This window comes from Lepidochelys kempii, chromosome 7, assembly GCF_965140285.1.
Source record: "Lepidochelys kempii isolate rLepKem1 chromosome 7, rLepKem1.hap1, whole genome shotgun sequence".
Lineage (NCBI taxonomy): Eukaryota > Metazoa > Chordata > Testudines > Cheloniidae > Lepidochelys > Lepidochelys kempii.
In genome coordinates this window covers 20,915,443-20,933,602 of record NC_136386.1, presented here as the reverse complement: position 1 = coordinate 20,933,602, position 18,160 = coordinate 20,915,443, and the positions used below count along the sequence as shown (strand labels likewise).

Here is an 18,160-nt window from a genome sequence, read left to right as displayed (position 1 = left end):
CCACGCTTCCCAGCATGCCTTGCTCTGGGGCGTAGCTGCCGGGCTAAAGTTCTGTAGGCGACGTTGTGTCCTAGGGCGGCAAGTTTCTCGCTGCGCTCGGAGCCTGGCGGGGCGAGCTCAGCGCGGGTGGCCCGTCTCTGCTGCGTTAGCTCGGGCTTCAGCCGCGCCCGGCTGAGGCTGAAGATGTCCGGGCATGTAAGTGTGTGAGTCCGGGTGGGGAACAACTCACGTTCCCGCCCCGTAACCCCGCTGCCGACTCGCCCCTGCCCGCTGGCTGCTTCTCCCTCCGGGCTGCGGTGGCACCTCGGAGTCTCCTCGCCCCTCTCCCGTGTTGTGTTTAAGCTGGGTGGCTTCATGGTGCTGCGGGAAGTGTGTGTGTGGATGTAAGAGTCAGTCTGCATGTAGGATATAAAAATGGTGTTCTAGCCAATGCTCAGATCGGAACAGAAAGTGGTGGGAGGGCCACTCCCTTCCTGAGCATTTTCTAAAAAACATCCCCAAACCTGCGAATCTTATTTAGCTACCTAAAGCAATTATCAAACTGTTTCTAGCTATTCCTCACCACCAACATAAATACCGAGTGCCTCCACTCCAATATTACCTTGCTTTTACTCTGAAGACAATAGAATAATATGTGTTTAGATCAAATCAGCTGTCTCCATTTATTGCCCTAGATGCTTCATAAGAGGGAGAGAGGTCTTTACTTTTGAAAAACACTCAGTTATTCCATAGTGATGTAAAATATTATGTGTTAGTCTCAGCTCCACTTTTATATGGCAGGGACACCAGGAATATAATTGAACCTGCCAAGGCCCAAATATGTGATATTGACACAAAATGAGAAACCTAACAAACCCTATCTCAGGCAGCTTTAAAGAATACACTGGGCTATTATTGTGTAAATTACCTTATTCAATAAACCTCTGTTTATTTACAGTTTTTTCTGGTATAAATAACTAAAAGTAATAAAAGTGAGATGAGACAAATGTTTAACTGGGACAGAGATCAGGTTTGCTCTAAATCAGGAGATGCGCCTTTTAAACAAGGGACCCCGTGAGTGGCAAAGCAATTTCTGCCTTAGCTAAGAAGTTATTTAGTGTTTGTTTTTCTTTATCAGTTCTCTGACACAAGCAGCAAGAAAGAACATGTGAAAATCACAAGTGAGCCCAAGCCAGGGTTTCTGGAGCGACTCAGTGACACTGCTGGAGGGATGCTAATTGGACTTGCGGCATTTTCTCTCTCTTTCTACCTTCTTTTTACCAATGAGGTAAGTAAAACAATATTGACTTTTGAATTCCTTGTTCACCTCTATGCCCAAACTCCAATGCTATTCAAGACAAAGCTCTTCTTGCTAAAATATTTGTAACACTAGGTTGCTGAACAGTTCAGATTGTCTCCAGGATTCATTATTAATTTACACTTGAGAGAGGTGTCATGCATGTGGAAGAGCCTGAATTGTAGCCTGATCCTTGGTCCTGTAACACCCCCTAGAAGGTGGGGGTGTTACAGGGGGATATGATATGGGATGGCAGAGCTGTATATGGAGATTTTATCTAGAACTGAGTGTGGAGAATAGAGATAGGATATGACTGAGTAAAATAAGATCCATTGGCAGAGGAGTGGATTGATTGGGAAGTGGGGAGAAAGGTGGGTCAACAGCACATGACAAGTGTGATTGGAAGAGTTTGTTTGGACTTACATGTGTCTGCTATGTGCTAGTGCACCTCCTCTGTGTATGTAACTTCTGCTTTGTGCTGTACAGCTGAGGGGCAGTTGTAGTGAGAAGGGACTTGATGTGCTGCAGGAGCACAGAATGAATCACTATTGAATATGGGAATTGGAGGTTATCTAGCTGACTTGTTTCACCGGTCTCAGAAAATGACTTACCATCAGCGAGCAGGGGTGATCATTTTTATCCAGCCTGGTTTTTACTCTCTCATTGCTTCCTCATTCTCTTGGTATATTGCAAGGCTAAATTTTCAGCTAGCTTCATTGTACTTACATGAAAGGAACTTAATGCACCTAGCCAAACTGGGCAGATCTATTTTGATTAATTCCTAGGATAATCTTGGGCCCTGTCTTCTGCAAACATGCATGTTCTCAACTTTAGTACCATGAGAAGTCCCATTGAAATCAACAGAACTACTCATGGTTGTAAAGTTAATTGCATACATAAGAGTTTGTGGGATTGAGGCCATAATCTGTTATCCTGAAGGTATTTATAGTTAGAGCTGGTTGGAAACTTTGGGGTGGGAGCAGAATTTTGTGAAATTTCATTTCAGATTTTCATCAACATTTTCTAACCATCAATGTATAAATGAAGGAAGGGAACTGTTCACAGGTTTAGGAGATAAGGGAAGAAAAAATTGCTAGATCATAAATCAGAACAATTGGACAGTGGAACAGACTCACAATGGTACCACCATTGCAGTTATTCAAAAACAACAGGTAAGGTAAAAGGTGAGGAATAATTTCAGGGTCCTAGCCTTCAACTTGTATGTGCCTGCAATGTCCATCAAAGTAATTGTGAGTGTTACATACATAAGCATTGCTGGGCTGATAGCTCATGCTAGTGTAAATCGGGAGCAGTTCTGTTTTCTTCAGTAGAGCTACATGTATGGGTAGTGGGTGGTGGTTGTTTTTTAAGGGTGCCACCTGCTATTGCTAGTCTGATTATCCCACAAACTATTACTCAGGGGAGTAATCCCTGTGCACATGAGTAGTTCCACTAACATCGGTGAGGTTAGTTTCACAAATAAGTACTACTCTCAAGTATCAGACATAAGATTGCGACAGCTGGGAAGTGCAGGTGTGTTCCTTGGTTACATGCATGGAGGCCGAACCTATTAGCACTGAATGGAAGCTGTGGCTCCAACGCCTACTAAACTAACACAAAGTGGCAGTGTGTGACTATACCTCCACATGGTTTTTTTTCTCTTTTTTAATTGACTACAGGGACGAGCCTTGAAGACAGCCACTTCCCTTGATGAGGGGCTTTCTCTTGTGGTCCCTCTTGACAATATTCACAGTGTGTCCCAACAGAACGAGGGAAAACTAGTGCACTTGTCGGGTGCCCTTAGAACATCAAAGGTAGGTAAACAATAGTTGGTTTGAAAATAATGCATGAACTAAAAGGAAGAAAAACTCTTTACCGCCAGATTAAACCCATGCATCCTTGATATGAAATATTACTGTGGGCTGTAAACCTCCCATCTGAAAATGTTCCTCCCCATTCCTGTGCTGTGTGTTTGGGAGCCAGCTGTGCATTCCTGAAGACACAAAGTCCTGAGGATCTTGCATTGCAGAGGCTGTGCATCTTCTGGTTATTCCAGAGATAGTGATGTTGTTTGTCAGCTCTTTTTGAAAGAGAGAATGTGATGGAAAAGCAGCTGGCAGAAAAGAATAAAAGTTTCTCTTCAAATGGGTTCATGCATGGTTTAATGGTTAGAAGTGTGAACCAGGATTCCTGGTTCTATTTCCTTGCTGTGCCAATGACTTGCTGTCTCAGTTTCTTCAGGTCAAATTCACCAGTGGTATAAGCAGATAGGGTGTAGTGCTCCCTTTTTAAAAAAGATTTGTACAGTCTGTCCATCACTGAGATATCTCTGTGGCTTCATGGAATTTCACATACTTTTGACAGTGATAAATGTGGTGTCTCATCCACAAAATGGATCTTATCACGTGATTTTGGGAAGCTTAGTTAATGTTTGTAAAATTCTTCCAGATCCTCAGATGAAAGAAGCTACAGCATAGAAATGCAGAGAAATAACTGTTCCTGATGCGTTGTTATACTTTTATTCCATCGTCTGTCTTGCTGCATGTCACCAGGGCCTTTTTCTTTTAATTTTTATTTCAGAGTGTTTTTGAAAGAAAAATTTTACATGACACCCCCTTTACTTTTTCATCACAATAAACTGAGATTTCGCCAAGATAAATTTACAGGTATCTGCTCTGCTGGAATCAATAATAAAAAGTTGGAGTTATCTGAGATACAGCTTTTTAGACTGACTTGTATTTTATTTATATCCTAATAGCCTTTGTTTGATCCCAGCTATGGGCTCTCCATCCACGCTGTCAAACTGAAACGTCAGGTGGAAATGTATCAGTGGGTAGAATATGAAGACTCCAAGTAAGTCGTAGGCTCGTTATTTTTACTTCTTACCAGAATCCAATTACAATTTAAGGAAAAGGTGCTGGCTAATTAACGTTTTTTTGTGTGTGTTTTTTTTGGGGGGGGGGGGAGGGGGTTGTAACGTGATGACCCAAGAGCCCTTGAGTTTTCAGTTTCCTTTAATTTTCCCTACATTTAATTTTGGTTTAGTGATTCTGGCCCCAATCCTGTAATGAGCTCTATGCGGGTGGACCCCATTGCAGGAGCAGAGTCTTAAGAGAATCCCAACAACCTCCAGCAGTAGGTGAAATGTTTTCCCACCCCCTAACCTCATATAGTACTATATCAGACCTCTTGCAATCTAAGATACAGCTGTGGCTTTTACCTTCTATTTTCTGATACAATTCCATAGGCTCCTGGAATATTAATTTGTTGTAGGCAATGTCAGTAGAATCTATACATGCATAATTTATTATAATTTACAAAAACAGTTGAATACACTTTTCTAAAAAGTATAGAAATCAATTTTTTTTTAAAAGTGGCACTAAGGATTTTACAGACTGATCAATGCGGATGTGCCCCTGCGGAACCCTGCTGACTCCCATGGGTCTTTGTGGCTCAGTATTGCCTAGGACAGGGGTGGCCAACCTGAGCCTGAGAGAGAGCCAGAATTTACCAATGTACATTGCCAAAGAGCCACAGTAATACGACAGTAACCCCTCATCAGTCCCCCCGCCCCCACTTCCAGTGCCTCCCACCCACCGGCAGCCCCGCCGATCAGCACCTCCCCCTCCCTCTGGATCTACTGTTTTGTGGCATGCAGAAGGCGGGGGGAGGGGTGGAGGAGTGAGGGCACAGCAGGCTCGGGGAGGGGGTAGGAAGGGATGGAGCAGGGGCAGGGCCTGTGGCAGAGCCAGGGGTTGAGCAGTGAGTACCCCCGGGCACACTGGAAAGTCAGTACCTGTAGCTCCAGCACCGGGGTCGGCGCCTAGACAAGGAGCCGCGTATTAACTTCTGAAGAGCCGCATGTGGCTCCGGAGCCACAGGTTGGCCACCCCGGCCTAGGACTTCTCCCTGCATTCATCATTTTGCAGCCCCTAATCTCGAAGCAATTGCTCCTGATGTCTTAAGTTTTTTAAGCGCAAAGTCTAGCTGCAGAGTATAGAACGCTTTCTGGTATCACCCAGCTGAACTCTCCCCACTGTTGAACTCTCAAACTCCAGAATGGAGGCACAAGCTCATTTTTGACCTCCTTCGCCAAAAAGTAAATGCATTTTAAATGGCTTCTGCTGGATCTGGAAACCTCTCCATGTTAAACATAGATTCTTCCTTTCCTCCCCTCAAGCTCAATAATGATGAACTTTCTTAGAACAAATAAAAGCCACAATTTAAAATGTGAATTCTGTGGTAAACTACAGCCCTTGATCATTGGCTGGAATGCAATGAATGGGTAACTAGGTGAAACGTAAACAGATTAGATGATCTAAGGGTCCCTTCTGACCTTAAACTCTATGGAAGTGTCTAGTCAATACCATGCTCTGAACATAACCTAAAATGTTTTAAAATATATTTAGTGTGATATACTGGTTAGAAAAGAGGCCTGGGAATCCAGATTCATGGGTAATATTCTCAGCCCTACCAACAGCCAGTAACTCAGTATGTGGCCTTGGGCACATCACTTAATTCCCTCTGTCTCAATTTGCCCATCTATAAAATGGCTACACAGGAAAAACCGTGTCTGAATTTGGGATTATCCAAACTTCTTCTTCCCCTCCCCCCTGCAATTTCAACAGTCATATAAAAACCAAAATTAATTTCTGTAAATTCCAGTTTCTTGAATGTCTCAGGGTCATCCAAAACTTTCAGTTCATTGGAATTTGTCTGTAATAATCTTAGTGGTACCTTCCTCCCAGTGGGCTGTGCAGCTTTCAAGAGTGAATGTAGGAAAGGTCTTTTAGCTGCTTTGCTGACAGGTGCAATAGAAGAGCAAAGCATTATTATTATTATTTATTTTATTATTTTACTGACATGAAACAACAACACGTAATTTGTTATAATAAAAACCTCGTTATGGATGTCTGTAGCTTTGGGTGTGGAATCAGGACTCACTGTTTGGGAAACTGTTGTCATAACACACAGAAAACAATCATCTAGAAAATTTTGAAGATGCAGAAAACAAGAGGTCCCCAGTTTAGAGAGAGTCTGCGTTTACGGCACTGTGTAAAGTACAGGCACCACACATGTAGCTACGCACTGCAGTGAAAGGCAGGCTACATCCGCACTTGTCGCTGCAGTGTGTAGCATGCCACAGTGCAGGGCTTCAGCTGCGGGGAAAGGCTCTGGTAGCTCCCCTCTGCCAGAGCCTTTCCCCGCTGCCGGAGCCTTTCACTACAGGAGGGAAAGGCTCTGGCAGCAGGGAGGCAGCAGTGTTAGACCTGGGAGGCACTGGTTGGGTGTGGTATAGAGCTGTGTAAGGTATATCCCTGAACCCTACAGTGTGTAGGAATCTCTGCCCTACTCGCCATAGTTGTGCCTCACTGTCTACTCCGCTATTTATACCTGTGCTAGCTGGGTACTGTCTCTACTCTAGAATAGGTATCTATACTCTACACCTGGCCATAAGAGTAACTACCTATAATGTGCATATGATGCTAATGCCAGTAAGAGTCCTTGGTTTAGGGCAGTGGTTCAGTCCTTCCCATATTGGGCTCCCTGGCACTAATTTAGTGGACGCCTCCCTTCCAGTTAGCTATAGGGGAAAGGCAGGGTGTGTGCCACTTCATGATACCTGTCTGCAGGATCCCCCCAACCTTGCTGTTCAGAATCTATTATTTAGGGAAACGTTTACTTCATTCTAAAGATAAGTTTGGCTTGTGCTTCATTTCCCATGGGCTTCCTGTATGTTTCACTTGTGCGGTGGGCCCTGTCCTGACCTTCATGCTGTGTGTTTTCTTCTGCAGAGAATATGAGGAGAATGGTGAAGTTAAGAAAGAAACAAGATATTCATATAGTAAGTTCATCAGTGCACAGTACAAAAGCATTTCTCCCCCTTTGAATTCAAAATGGGGTTTGCATGCGGATTTAAAAATAAGTCCTATAGTACCCTGCTAGGATGAGAAGAAAGGGGTTTGGAGGAACAGGGAAAGATTCATTCCATGCTCCCTTAGCAAATGGCAGAGACTTTGTTCCATGAGGTAATTGAGATGGGGACCAACTGGGACGCTGTTCATGAATAACCTACAAATCCCAGGTTTCAGAGTAACAGCCGTGTTAGTCTGTATTCGCAAAAAGAAAAGGAGGACTTGTGGCACCTTAGAGACTAACCAATTTATTAGAGCATAAGCTTTCGTGAGCTATGTCTTCAGGCTTGGATAGTCCGAGTGGGTGACTGGGAGGAATGGCATGTGTATTTCATGCTCTATGTTCAACGTATTGAGAGACTGCTCAGGCACTGGTATCAGCCAGTGGAAACGCCCAGTATCTTGAGTGCCTCCGCCTTTTGACAAGCATTTGGCAAAAACTATAATGCCCATCTGGCAGAAGCTGTAGAGAGGATTATTTCCCTCCAATTCTGAGCTACCCGATGGCAGAAAACAAATACTCTGAGTCTCTGAGCCTCATTTGTCCCTGATTCAAGCACGTGGGCATGTAATGTGGGTATGTAACAAGCCATGTACATGATTATAAAAAATACTATCAGCCTGTTGGAATACAGAGCTCCTTGCTATGGAGATATATCAGGACCAGAACTGGTGGCTGTGAGCTAAAGGAGCTGCTTTACATTAGAAGGGAACTAATATAGACTGGTGTATTCCAACCAATAGTTGTCAGTAGGTCACACATGAGAGCATTCCATGCAAGCACCCTCACTTCACCCTTTAATGAGGATCCCTTGCTTTGTCTTTGTCCCTGCATGGAAATATGGAGCTTTCCTTATTCAGCAGATGAGCTACAGAAAGAAGGGGGAAGAGATGATGATGCTGCAGGAGTAAGAAGGAAGCTGCCAGAGCCAGTGCTGAAAATCTCAAGAAGCTGCTTTGTGTTTCTTTGCTGTGAAGACAGTAGCACAACATTGTGTCCTACTGGGGCTTCTTCCCCTCTCTGTCTGCTGTATCACCACACTGAAGCAACTTATTCCAGCAGAACAGTTATTCCTTTCTCAGCCAGCCAGAAATCGTCCAGTGATGGGAACCAGGGGTGGAATCCTGGCTCCACTAAAGTCAGTCTGAGAACTCCCATTGACTTTAGTGGAGTCAGGATTTCACACCAGGTAGCCTTTCCCTAAATCTTTCCATTCCTTTATAAATATGTCATGAGATGCAGGTGTATATATGGTACCTTTTTTAAATATATACCTTGGTGTAAAGAATGTTACTGCAAGTATAAGGCACGTTGCCTAAAACTTGTCAGTCCTTCTGTAGCATTTAAGCAGAACATTCTTGATTTTAGTGTTTTTAACTCTTCTCTTCCCAACTTGTATCCCATTTTCCTTAGACACTGAATGGAAATCAGAAGTTGTGAACAGCAGAAACTTTGATCGAGAGATTGGCCATAAAAACCCCAGGTAATTCTGACTTCTGTAAGATAATATTTTTGAATTTGATACCCATGCTAACTGACTAGTCCTTTCAGCTCTTTGTGAGGTAGGTGAGAATTATCGCTATTTTATAGGTGGGGAAACTGAGGTACAGACAGGGCGGGGGAGGGGATTTTCCCAAGGGTACCACAGTGAATCAACAGTGGAGCCAAGATTAAGTTATTTATATTTTAGCTAATAATTAATAGGCAGGGGTCTTCCTGACTTCCAACTGTATTCTTGTGCCTCTGGAGTGTGCTGCCTCCAAGTAGGAAAACTAGAAAGGATTCCTTTCTGACTTTCATAATCCATCAATGAAGCATGGAGCTATTAAAAATACAAAAATAGAATGACATCTCATGTGACTGTCATGCCAGATGCAGTAGTGCCTGCATCTTTTGACAGAGCATATGCAAGATCACAGACTTGTTTGTGTCAATCACTCAAGGCATAATTTATTTTTAATTACTCCCTGCTGCCACATTTTGACTTATTGACTTATTAACTTTTGAGTTATTCTTATAAGATCCTTGGGGCAGGGACCTTCTTTTTGTCCTGTGTTTGTACGGTGCCTAGCACAGTGAGGTTCTGATTTACAAACTCCTAAGCACTATGGTAATACAAATAATATTCCGTACAGGTTCTGATACCACCTTCATCATGGTAGTATCTGAGCATTTTCCAGTGGTGCGATGTGGCAAAGAATGTCTATAAGGATAGGTGGGAAAAATGGCATTTGGGGTTTTGAAAAATCTCTGCATCTTTGCTTTGGAGATTTGGACTTTCACAAGTGTCCCATAAACTGAAGCATTTTTATGCAAGTGGAATTTTGTTTCCAATATATTCAATGTATTTTTAACAAATTGGCACCCTGAGCTATGCAAATAACTTAGAGCTGGTCAGAAAACATGGCAGGGTGGAGGGACTGTTATGTGTTAGTTTTCCTTTGTTTTTTATTGACATTTTCCAACCATTAATAATAATAATAATAATAATATTATATTATAATATAAAATATTATTATTATTATAAAATTAATAATTAATAATAACCAAAGATTATTATTTTAAATCAAATCACATTCTGCTTCTAGGGCTGCCACAGGAATAACAATAAAATACGTAGCAGCCCAGAGTCAAATGGTGCAAACCATAAAAGCTGTGAATGCCATTGTAAATGAGTTACATGCCTGACTCAAACCCACCGATTTGAACACTAAAATTTACAGTTCATGCCTTTCTGATGAGAACCTATATCTTTCAAGTCAGTTCTAAATGTGTCAAAGTGCATTATCACCTCATTAGCTATTACAAGTGTAAGAGAGACTCAAATTCTAAGAAACAGTTTGTAGGGAAAAGATGTGGCCTTTGAATTTATTCTTTCTTTTGTAGGGTGGTGCTCTATCTGTATGTATCTTGGGCTTTGATCCTTCAAACACTTATACATGTGGTTTGCTTTACAGCCATGAGTTATCAGTGGAACTACTTATGGTAGTAAAATTAAGCACGTGTAGGTGCTTCCAAAATTACTGGGGCTTCAGCTACTACTATGACTTGATCATGGTTTTTAAGTACCAACTTGAGGAAAAGATTTCTGATAGAGGGCTCTTTAATTTAGCAGACACAAAGGCATAGCAAGATCCAGTGGCTGGAAGCTAAAGCTAGGAAAATTCAGACTTAGAAATAAGATTCATTTTTTAAACCATGATGGTAATTAACCCTTGGACCAAGTTACTTAGGGATGTGATGGATTCTTCATCATGTGAAGTCTTAAATAGCTTTCTAAAAGAGATGATCTAGCTCAACTAGAAGTTATGGGCTAGATGTGAAAAATCACCTGGTATAACTCTCTGACCTGTGTTATGCAGGAATCAGACCAGATGATCATAATTGCCCCTTCTGACCTTAGTAACTACAGTAATAGGACCATTAATAGTATCTGAGCACCTAACAATCTTCTAATGTATTTATCTTTACATCATGGCAGTTATTTAACTCACTGGTACACTCTCACACTCACAGGTTTTTGTCTGTCAGCATGGATCAGTATTTTGTGCTTCTGTGTATTCTATGTTGTTGGTCAAGAGTGTGCTCATAATACTAGAATTTATACAGAGATTATTTCTTTTCCCCAAGTGCCATGGCTGTGGAATCTTTCACTGCAATTGCTCCTGATGTCCAGGTGGGCAGTTTCTTTCTTTCAAAAGGTAAGGGATGTTTTTTACTTATTATAACAAATACACACTGGGTCAAGTTCATCACTGGTGTAACACCATTAAGCTCATTGGAATTGCACTGCAGATGGCTTTTGGTTCATTATCTTTTGGGATGGCAGACTTTTAAATGGCTGTCTAGGGCTAACACAATGGATCCTGAAGTCAATGCACCACCTGAGACCTACATTTGGCTCTTTATTCTGCTTAGGTCTTATTGAGAAAATTGACAGTTTTAAGCAGATGAGCCTGTCGAAACTGAAGGATCCGCATGCTGACATCACTCGAAGAGAAGATTACTTTTATCACAGCGAGAATCCCAGGCGTCCAGAAGTAAGATGAAAGGGCTTTGCAGAGATCATCAAGGCAGCAACTAAAATCTATTCATTGAAGAAAATGTAGGGTTTTATCCTGCAAGATGCACACCACTCTCATCTCCCATTGAAATCAATGCATGTCATAGTGCTGAGCAGCTTGCCCACTTAGCTCTGACTGCAGAGCTAATGGAAGAGTGATTAATTTCTGTATATCAAACGAGCTTCTTATCCTGCCCTTACCCTCCTCTTTCTCTTCTTGAGTGTCTTCTTCCCGTATGTTAGACTGACAGGCTAAGAAGATGCTTTTAACTGGAAAGAAACAGGAGCAGGGCTACTGCTATTCTCACATAGGTGGGTTTCATTAGTGTCTAACTGGTCTGTCTGAGTTAGGTCTACTCAGTGCAAGTGAACTGAACGCAGTAATGAGTGAGCCAGGTCACTGCTGGCTGGCGCTGCCTGCCTGCGGCTGAGGATAGCTAGCTGTAACTCTCTTTGGGAGCCCATCCTTGCCACTCCTAAATCAGACAGGGGAAAGTGGCATAAAGCTTGCTCTCCTTTGGGACTTGAGTTATGCTGTCTCTGCAGTCCTCACTTTCTGCCAACCCAGCCTGGAAAAATCACAAGCCAGGAATCCTACCTGGCTGTCTCATATACTGGTGCAAAGCCTTATGGCACAGCATCCTCTCTTAGAAGTTTTTTAAGGTCAGGCTTGACAAAGCCCTGTCTGGGATGATTTAATTGGGGATCGGTCCTGCTTTGAGCAGGGGGTTGGACTAGATGACCTCCTGAGGTCCCTTCCAACCCTGATATTCTATGATTCTCCCATGATGTTCCCGTGCAGAGTGGCTTCACTGGGAATTTTTTGTTGAAGTAAATTTTTATTAACTTGTGATTTACGTATTTCCAGGTGGGAGACCTTCGTGTTTCATTCTTCTATGCGGGTCTGAGCGGAGACAAGTCCCACCTGGGCCCAGCAGATGTGGTAAATCTTCAGGTTCTCCAGTGATTTGCTCCCTAAGGCCCCAGTGCTGTAACGAGTAAAGCTTTGATTGGTTCCTCTGCCTCTTGTAAGGTGTCCGTGATTGCTCGTCAGCGAGGGGACCAGTTGGTTTCATACCAAACTAAGTCTGGAGATGTCCTGCAGATTCTTTATCCTGGTGATCTCTCTGCTAAGGTGAGTTATCCCACAGCATGAGTAAACTATTGGAGACAGCTAGCATTGAAACTGGAGGAGGTAGCAAGAAGCAGGGAATGGGACAGTGAGTTTCCTCCCTCTTCACGTTTCATTTGCAGGGGAAAGATCGGGTGGTAAGTTACCAGTCTGATGCTGGACAGAGGAAATCTGGTCTGAGTATTGCCTCTCCTGCCTCTAATCTCACTGCTGGAGGACAAGACAGTTGTGAGCCTGTGTCCACCTCCCTCATCCCCCCACCCTGGTCTTTGTGTGTGCCTAACATTGACTTTGCCTCAGAAGAATGCAAATGCTGTGTACTCTTACCCTATCAGCAGTAGCCAGTTAGGCTGTTTCATTCCTGCTCATTAAAGTGTGATTTGTGGCAAAAGTTACCACACAAAATAACTTCCTTCTGCTATTGCTTCCTTCTGCTGTAAATGAGAGAGCGACTGTGGGTACAATAATGTCTGTTGTTGGACCGAAGATATTACCTCACCCACCTTGCCTCTCTCATGTCCTGAGACCAACTCAGCTACAACAGCTCTGTTGTAAATGGCATTCTTTGTCCCCCTGCCCCCCCCCAATTGTTTGCCATCTGTTTGTTTCATGATCACCCAAATACTTTCTAAAGGTGATATTTTAAAATAAGTTAGTTTTTTAATTAAAGCCTGTAATTCCATCCTCACCCCTTCCAAAATCCATCCCTTTTAAGGGACCTAAAGGTTTGAAATACAATTATTGTTAGTACAGTTGGGTGGGAACCCTCTGGCAATTAACTGGGTTGCAATAAACCCTGCATGTTCCAGCAGTTTGATGATTCACTTACTCCCCTGGCAGGTTGGCTTCCATTAGTGATTGTTTTGTGCCTTGCTGCAAAGATCCTTGATGCCAAGTATTTGAGTTCCCAAAAGCTGGTGAACTGGCTCTTGCTTCAGGCTGGTCTTGAAAGAGATAAGAAATAGTAACAACTTTTGTTGTAAGATGTGACCCTTAATATATTTTTACTTCAGCAGAAACTGAGACACCACCAATGTAGAGATTGGTCCAAATAGGATACAAGTAGTTTCCAGGAGGTGTCTTCCTACTATAAAATCTTTATAAGCAGTTGCAGAGCATCTCAAAGCATGTATGAACTTAATTCATTAATGTTGTACATGTGGTTCTGAAAATCTCCTTTACTAAAACTGTTTGCTAGGCAGTGTCTTGTTTTTGAAACATGCCCAAATTTCTAGTCAGCAAAACACATGCATCTCTTCTGAATAAAAACAACACAATTAATTAATATGCAAATCTTCTACAATTTTCCCTGGTCCCAGTGGAGGTTGCTGATTTTAGTGCATGTGTTTGGATAAGGAGAGAGAGAAGGCAGCAATCTTTACAGAAGTGTATACAACCATTTAATAAACTAGTGTATCTGATTCTTCCTTGGTAGGGAAATGGATGCTCCTTATTTGAGTTCATCAGCAACAACACGTGTGCACTTTTCAGGTGTGTTCTCACCTTTAATCACAAGGTGTGACAGAAAATGTTGTGGACCAAGTTAGGACTCCACAAAGATGGCCTTGGCCCTGCCCTTTGGCCACTGTTGTAACATGTTGGGCTGCTGTTGAGGGAGGGGAAAAAAGCTACACTTTTAGTAGCCAAGATAGTATTGCAAATGGCCCTGTATCTCTTGGGAAGCATTAATATTGACAAGCATGATCCCCTGTGATGTATTTATTCATAAGGTTCAGGAAGCAGCAGGATTTGGGGCTTGAAGGAACCCCAGAAATGGGCAATGTATAACAGTGTTTGGGTTTCAGGAGGTGTTTCAAAAAGAGCATGAAAGTAACACCATGAAGACCTGGGGTCTCCGTGCAGCTGGCTGGCTGGCGATGTTTGTAGGCATCAACCTTATGACCAGAATCCTTCACACTTTGGGTATGTCTGTTACTAGAAACAGAGCTCGGTTTAGAGACGGGACCTGACTCAAAATGCTGGATCCTAGTGACAAAATGACCAAAACACAAAAATTAATTTTTTGGCGGGTGCAGAATTTGAATCTGGATCTGAACTTTGCAATTGGCTTCTAAATCAATAAAGATCAGAACCAAAATCCCAGATCCAAACATCTGCTTTGTGGATGTATGAAATCTGGATCAGAACTTTGAGATTTGAACCCATGTAATTTGAAATGTGGATTAGGTCACAATTCATAGTCTCGTCTCTCAGTCTAGTCCCCAGCGGATGCTTACCCTGTGCTTACCAGTCACAGACTGATAACACAAGCTGGGCAGGTTCTTTAAAGACTTCCCCATGCAGCTCTATCAGACCTGCTATTGTTTCCAAATACAGAACTGCTATGTACCTGAAGTCTGAATTGTTGTGATTTGTATTGCAGTAATGCCTTGAGTCCCAGGCCACCACTGTGCTAGGCGCTGTACAGACACTGAACTAAAAAATGGTCCTTGAATTTTGTATTTTAGTTTAAGGCAAATTTTACAAGAATAAACTTGGCAAAAGAGCATTTTTTACATTAAACTTGTTTAAATTGAATTCCAGAGCTACTTCTTGCTCTGAAATAGCATCTATCCCATATTTTGAGAGAAACATTCACGATGCTTGAGACTCTTCAGAGAAGTTTATGCAATCTCCAGTTCTCAGTGAAATGTGACCAGTTATACCTAGTCTTTCCTCTTGTGACTTTCACACACCTCTGTCCTATGTATTTTATACATAAGCAGAAGGATGGCCTTGTAGCTTTGGGACAGGCTTGGCCATTAGGAGGCTTTGAATTCTATTCCCAGCTCTGCCATACATTACTGTTGTATCTTGGAACTGGTATTTAACTACTTTCCCTGACTTTCCCCTATCTGAAGAGAAGGGGAATGACACTTAACTGCCTCCCAGAGATGTTGAGGCTTTGCTTGTCAGTGTTTGTAAAGTGATCTGCGATCCTCTGATTGAAAGGACTGTGGAAAGACCTTATCCATTGTTCATTGAAATGGATGGGAGTCTTTTCGTAGATTTCACTGGCAGCTGGATGTGGACTCTAACCACAAATTTTTAGCAGTATAAAAGCTTACAGCTGTTCACACTGTCAAATATTTCATTTTCTGTTTAATTCTTCTTCCCACCCACAGTGGATTGGCTTCCTGTTGTTCGAGATCTGGTTAATATTGGACTTAAAGCTTTTGCTTTTTGTACAGCCACCTCGCTCTCCCTGCTAACTATTTCTGTGGGGTGGCTCTTCTACCGCCCACTCTGGGCTCTACTGATTGGGTTGCTGTCTGCCGTTCCTATTGTGATTGCAAAATCCCGGGTTCCACCGAAGAAGCATCAGTGATGATGGAAGAATTCCTTTTTTTTCTCTCCCCTTGTACTTGAACCCTATTTTTTTAACCCTTTGAATCCTAGTGCATTTATCATGTTTCAAGCTATTATGACATGCTTAAGGCACATTACAGTTCAGAATCTTGACTCCCTGCACCAGAGAGTCCAGTAGGAGACAAAGGTGCAATTTTTTGTATGTTTATTACACATCCATGGGAAAACGTAACTGTAGAAGCTGCAGTTTGGAGTGGGTGATATTCTGTGTATTTAGAGGAGGAAGTAGCATTTGTTACTTAACTGCTATTTGCCAATCTTTACTTATTAAAAGAGCAATGCTGTGCCCTATCCACAGGGGAACAGGGACAGATTTAATTATGCGATCCATGATGTGCAATCTCTACCAGATTTTGTGTGTTTGCCTCTCATTTAACTATTCCCTCTTATTTTCTTATGTACATGGAGAAATATACTTATGTTGACAATGTTTTGAAGTGCATGTTCATAGACAAAATGCTGCTTTCACATGAGTGAAAGCTGTGTTACGCATTTAATTTTTCAGTAGTTAGAAAACCAGGTATAATGTATAAGGTTTTCAAAAGTAACTAGGGATTTCGGCTGCTCAATTTACCTTTTAAACGGACCTGATTTTCAGAAAGGGATGAGCCTTCACTGAATCAGAACCCTGGAAGGGGTCTCATTTGGGCACCTAAAATTGCTAGCATGTCTACCTTGTTTTGTAAAACTTTAAAACTGATTTAAAATTCCATCTGCTTAAAGGGATAGTCTAAGGTCAAAAAACATAACCGGTTGAAACTAAGAACTGATGTAACCTGTAAAACTAATGTAAACTCCTGTACTTAAAAACTGATTATTTCCCCCTTTATTTTTTTCATTTCACTTAGTTTGGCTAAGGAAAGATGTCTGAGAAACAAACTGAGTACTTATATAAGCTGTAGTGTTTGGATTTAAACGTTCTCCTTCGGGGTTTGCAAGGGCCTCATACTTAAAAACCTTAATTGAAATTAATCATTAAAAAATTGGTTAATGTTTTGTAAACCTAAATGTTAAGCTTGGTCATGTTAGGGGAAGAAGCAACTCTACATCTAACCTCTCACTAATTCATGTTTACGTTTTTCTGCTAACACCAATACTTACGTTTTTGGAACCCCTTTTGTATTTTTAAGTGTATTTGCTGCTAACAACTTAGGGCTGTCTTTCAGCCTGCTTTTTTCCTGTGCTTCCACTTTTGTAAGCACAACTGATGTTTAAGAAGAATACCTAATTCTATGGAGGAATATGGTAGCTCATTGACCTCAACCTTGATTTTCAAAATCTTATCCCTTAAAGTCTAGTTAAGAACTTCAAGAAAGGTTCCTTCCCCTTGCTACATTATTTATTTTACTTGAATATATCTGAGAAAGGGTTTTTGTTTGCTCAGGATCTTAAACAGGAGAAACTAAACCAAAGCTGAGGAATGTGGAAGGTATAGACCTTAAATCCACTTAACACATAGTCAACATGTTTAAGGAATCAGACCATGTAATTTTAAAATCAGTTACTATAGTTACCAAGGTTATTAGCATTAGTAACTTATCTAACAGCCCAAGGACTATTTAAAAGTTGACTACAAGATGAGAATCCAAGTCTTTAGTGATGGGGCAATTTTTGAATTTTTTTTGCACAAAACTATTAAAAAGAATGGCTTGTAAAATATAACTTTGGGCAGTTGCTACTTGAATGAACAATAATCATTAGGCAATGCCCTTTTATTCCTGTTGATATCCAGCCATTGTCAGTTCAGTTTCAAGGCTCTAGGGCCCTAATCTGCCCCCAATGAAGTCAGTGGGAATAGGCTCTTGGGCAGGTTGCCTGGATATACAAATAGTCAATTAATAAACTTATGCAGTGTTTGTCTGCTACTTAATCATTGCAGTATATCTTCCAGTACCTCAAATGGTGTTCTTTTGGGGAACACTGTGTTGAACTGATACTTTCCAAACTTAAACCCCAACCAGCATTCAGCTACTGTATAATGGAGACTCTTGAAATAGTTTTCTATGGAAGTGCTGAACTTTTGTATGTTTTATTAAAAAAAAATTCTCAGATGGTGTGTGTGTTTGGGTTTTGTAACTGGGCTTTGATGCTAAAGGTGCTGTAACCACAGCTGGTCTGAACTCTTCTGGAGACTATTAAATACAGGGAGACATACAGCTTTTAGCTCCTAGACAAACCAGCTCATTACTAAAACTACACTGAGAAAAAGGCAACTGTTTAGTTGTAGATTTACATTCAAATACTTCACTCTCAGGAGGCATGTTCATATTACCTGAATTACTAGTATCCAGGGTAAGGTACTTTATATATAAAAGGCAGCACAGTGGAGTGGTTTAAGAAGAGCACTAGAACTTGAAGACAGGTTCTGGTTCCTAGTTTGCCACAGACTTGCTGTGAGCAAGTT

General features: G+C 41.7%; 1 protein-coding gene across 3 annotated transcripts; it reads left to right on the top strand.

The window, feature by feature from the left end:
- Positions 1–4: 4 nt before the first annotated feature.
- On the top strand, positions 5–17,807 carry TMEM43 (transmembrane protein 43). 3 transcript variants are annotated; one of them, XM_073351310.2, is made up of 12 exons: positions 6–195; positions 1,118–1,267; positions 2,956–3,090; positions 4,035–4,129; positions 7,072–7,121; positions 8,606–8,675; positions 10,823–10,893; positions 11,111–11,232; positions 12,124–12,198; positions 12,289–12,390; positions 14,193–14,310; positions 15,513–17,807. In XM_073351310.2, the coding sequence occupies exons 1-12, from the start codon at positions 184–186 to the stop codon at positions 15,713–15,715; spliced, it is 1,203 nt and encodes a 400-aa protein (XP_073207411.1). In that variant the 5' UTR covers positions 6–183; the 3' UTR covers positions 15,716–17,807. The 3 variants fall into 3 exon arrangements, with proteins under 3 accessions (XP_073207412.2, XP_073207411.1, XP_073207413.1); XM_073351311.2 differs by lacking the exons at positions 14,193–14,310; positions 15,513–17,807 and adding an exon at positions 12,510–12,795 and having other exon boundaries at positions 5–195; XM_073351312.2 differs by lacking the exon at positions 14,193–14,310 and having other exon boundaries at positions 15,513–15,691.
- The last annotated feature ends 353 nt before the right edge of the window (positions 17,808–18,160 follow it).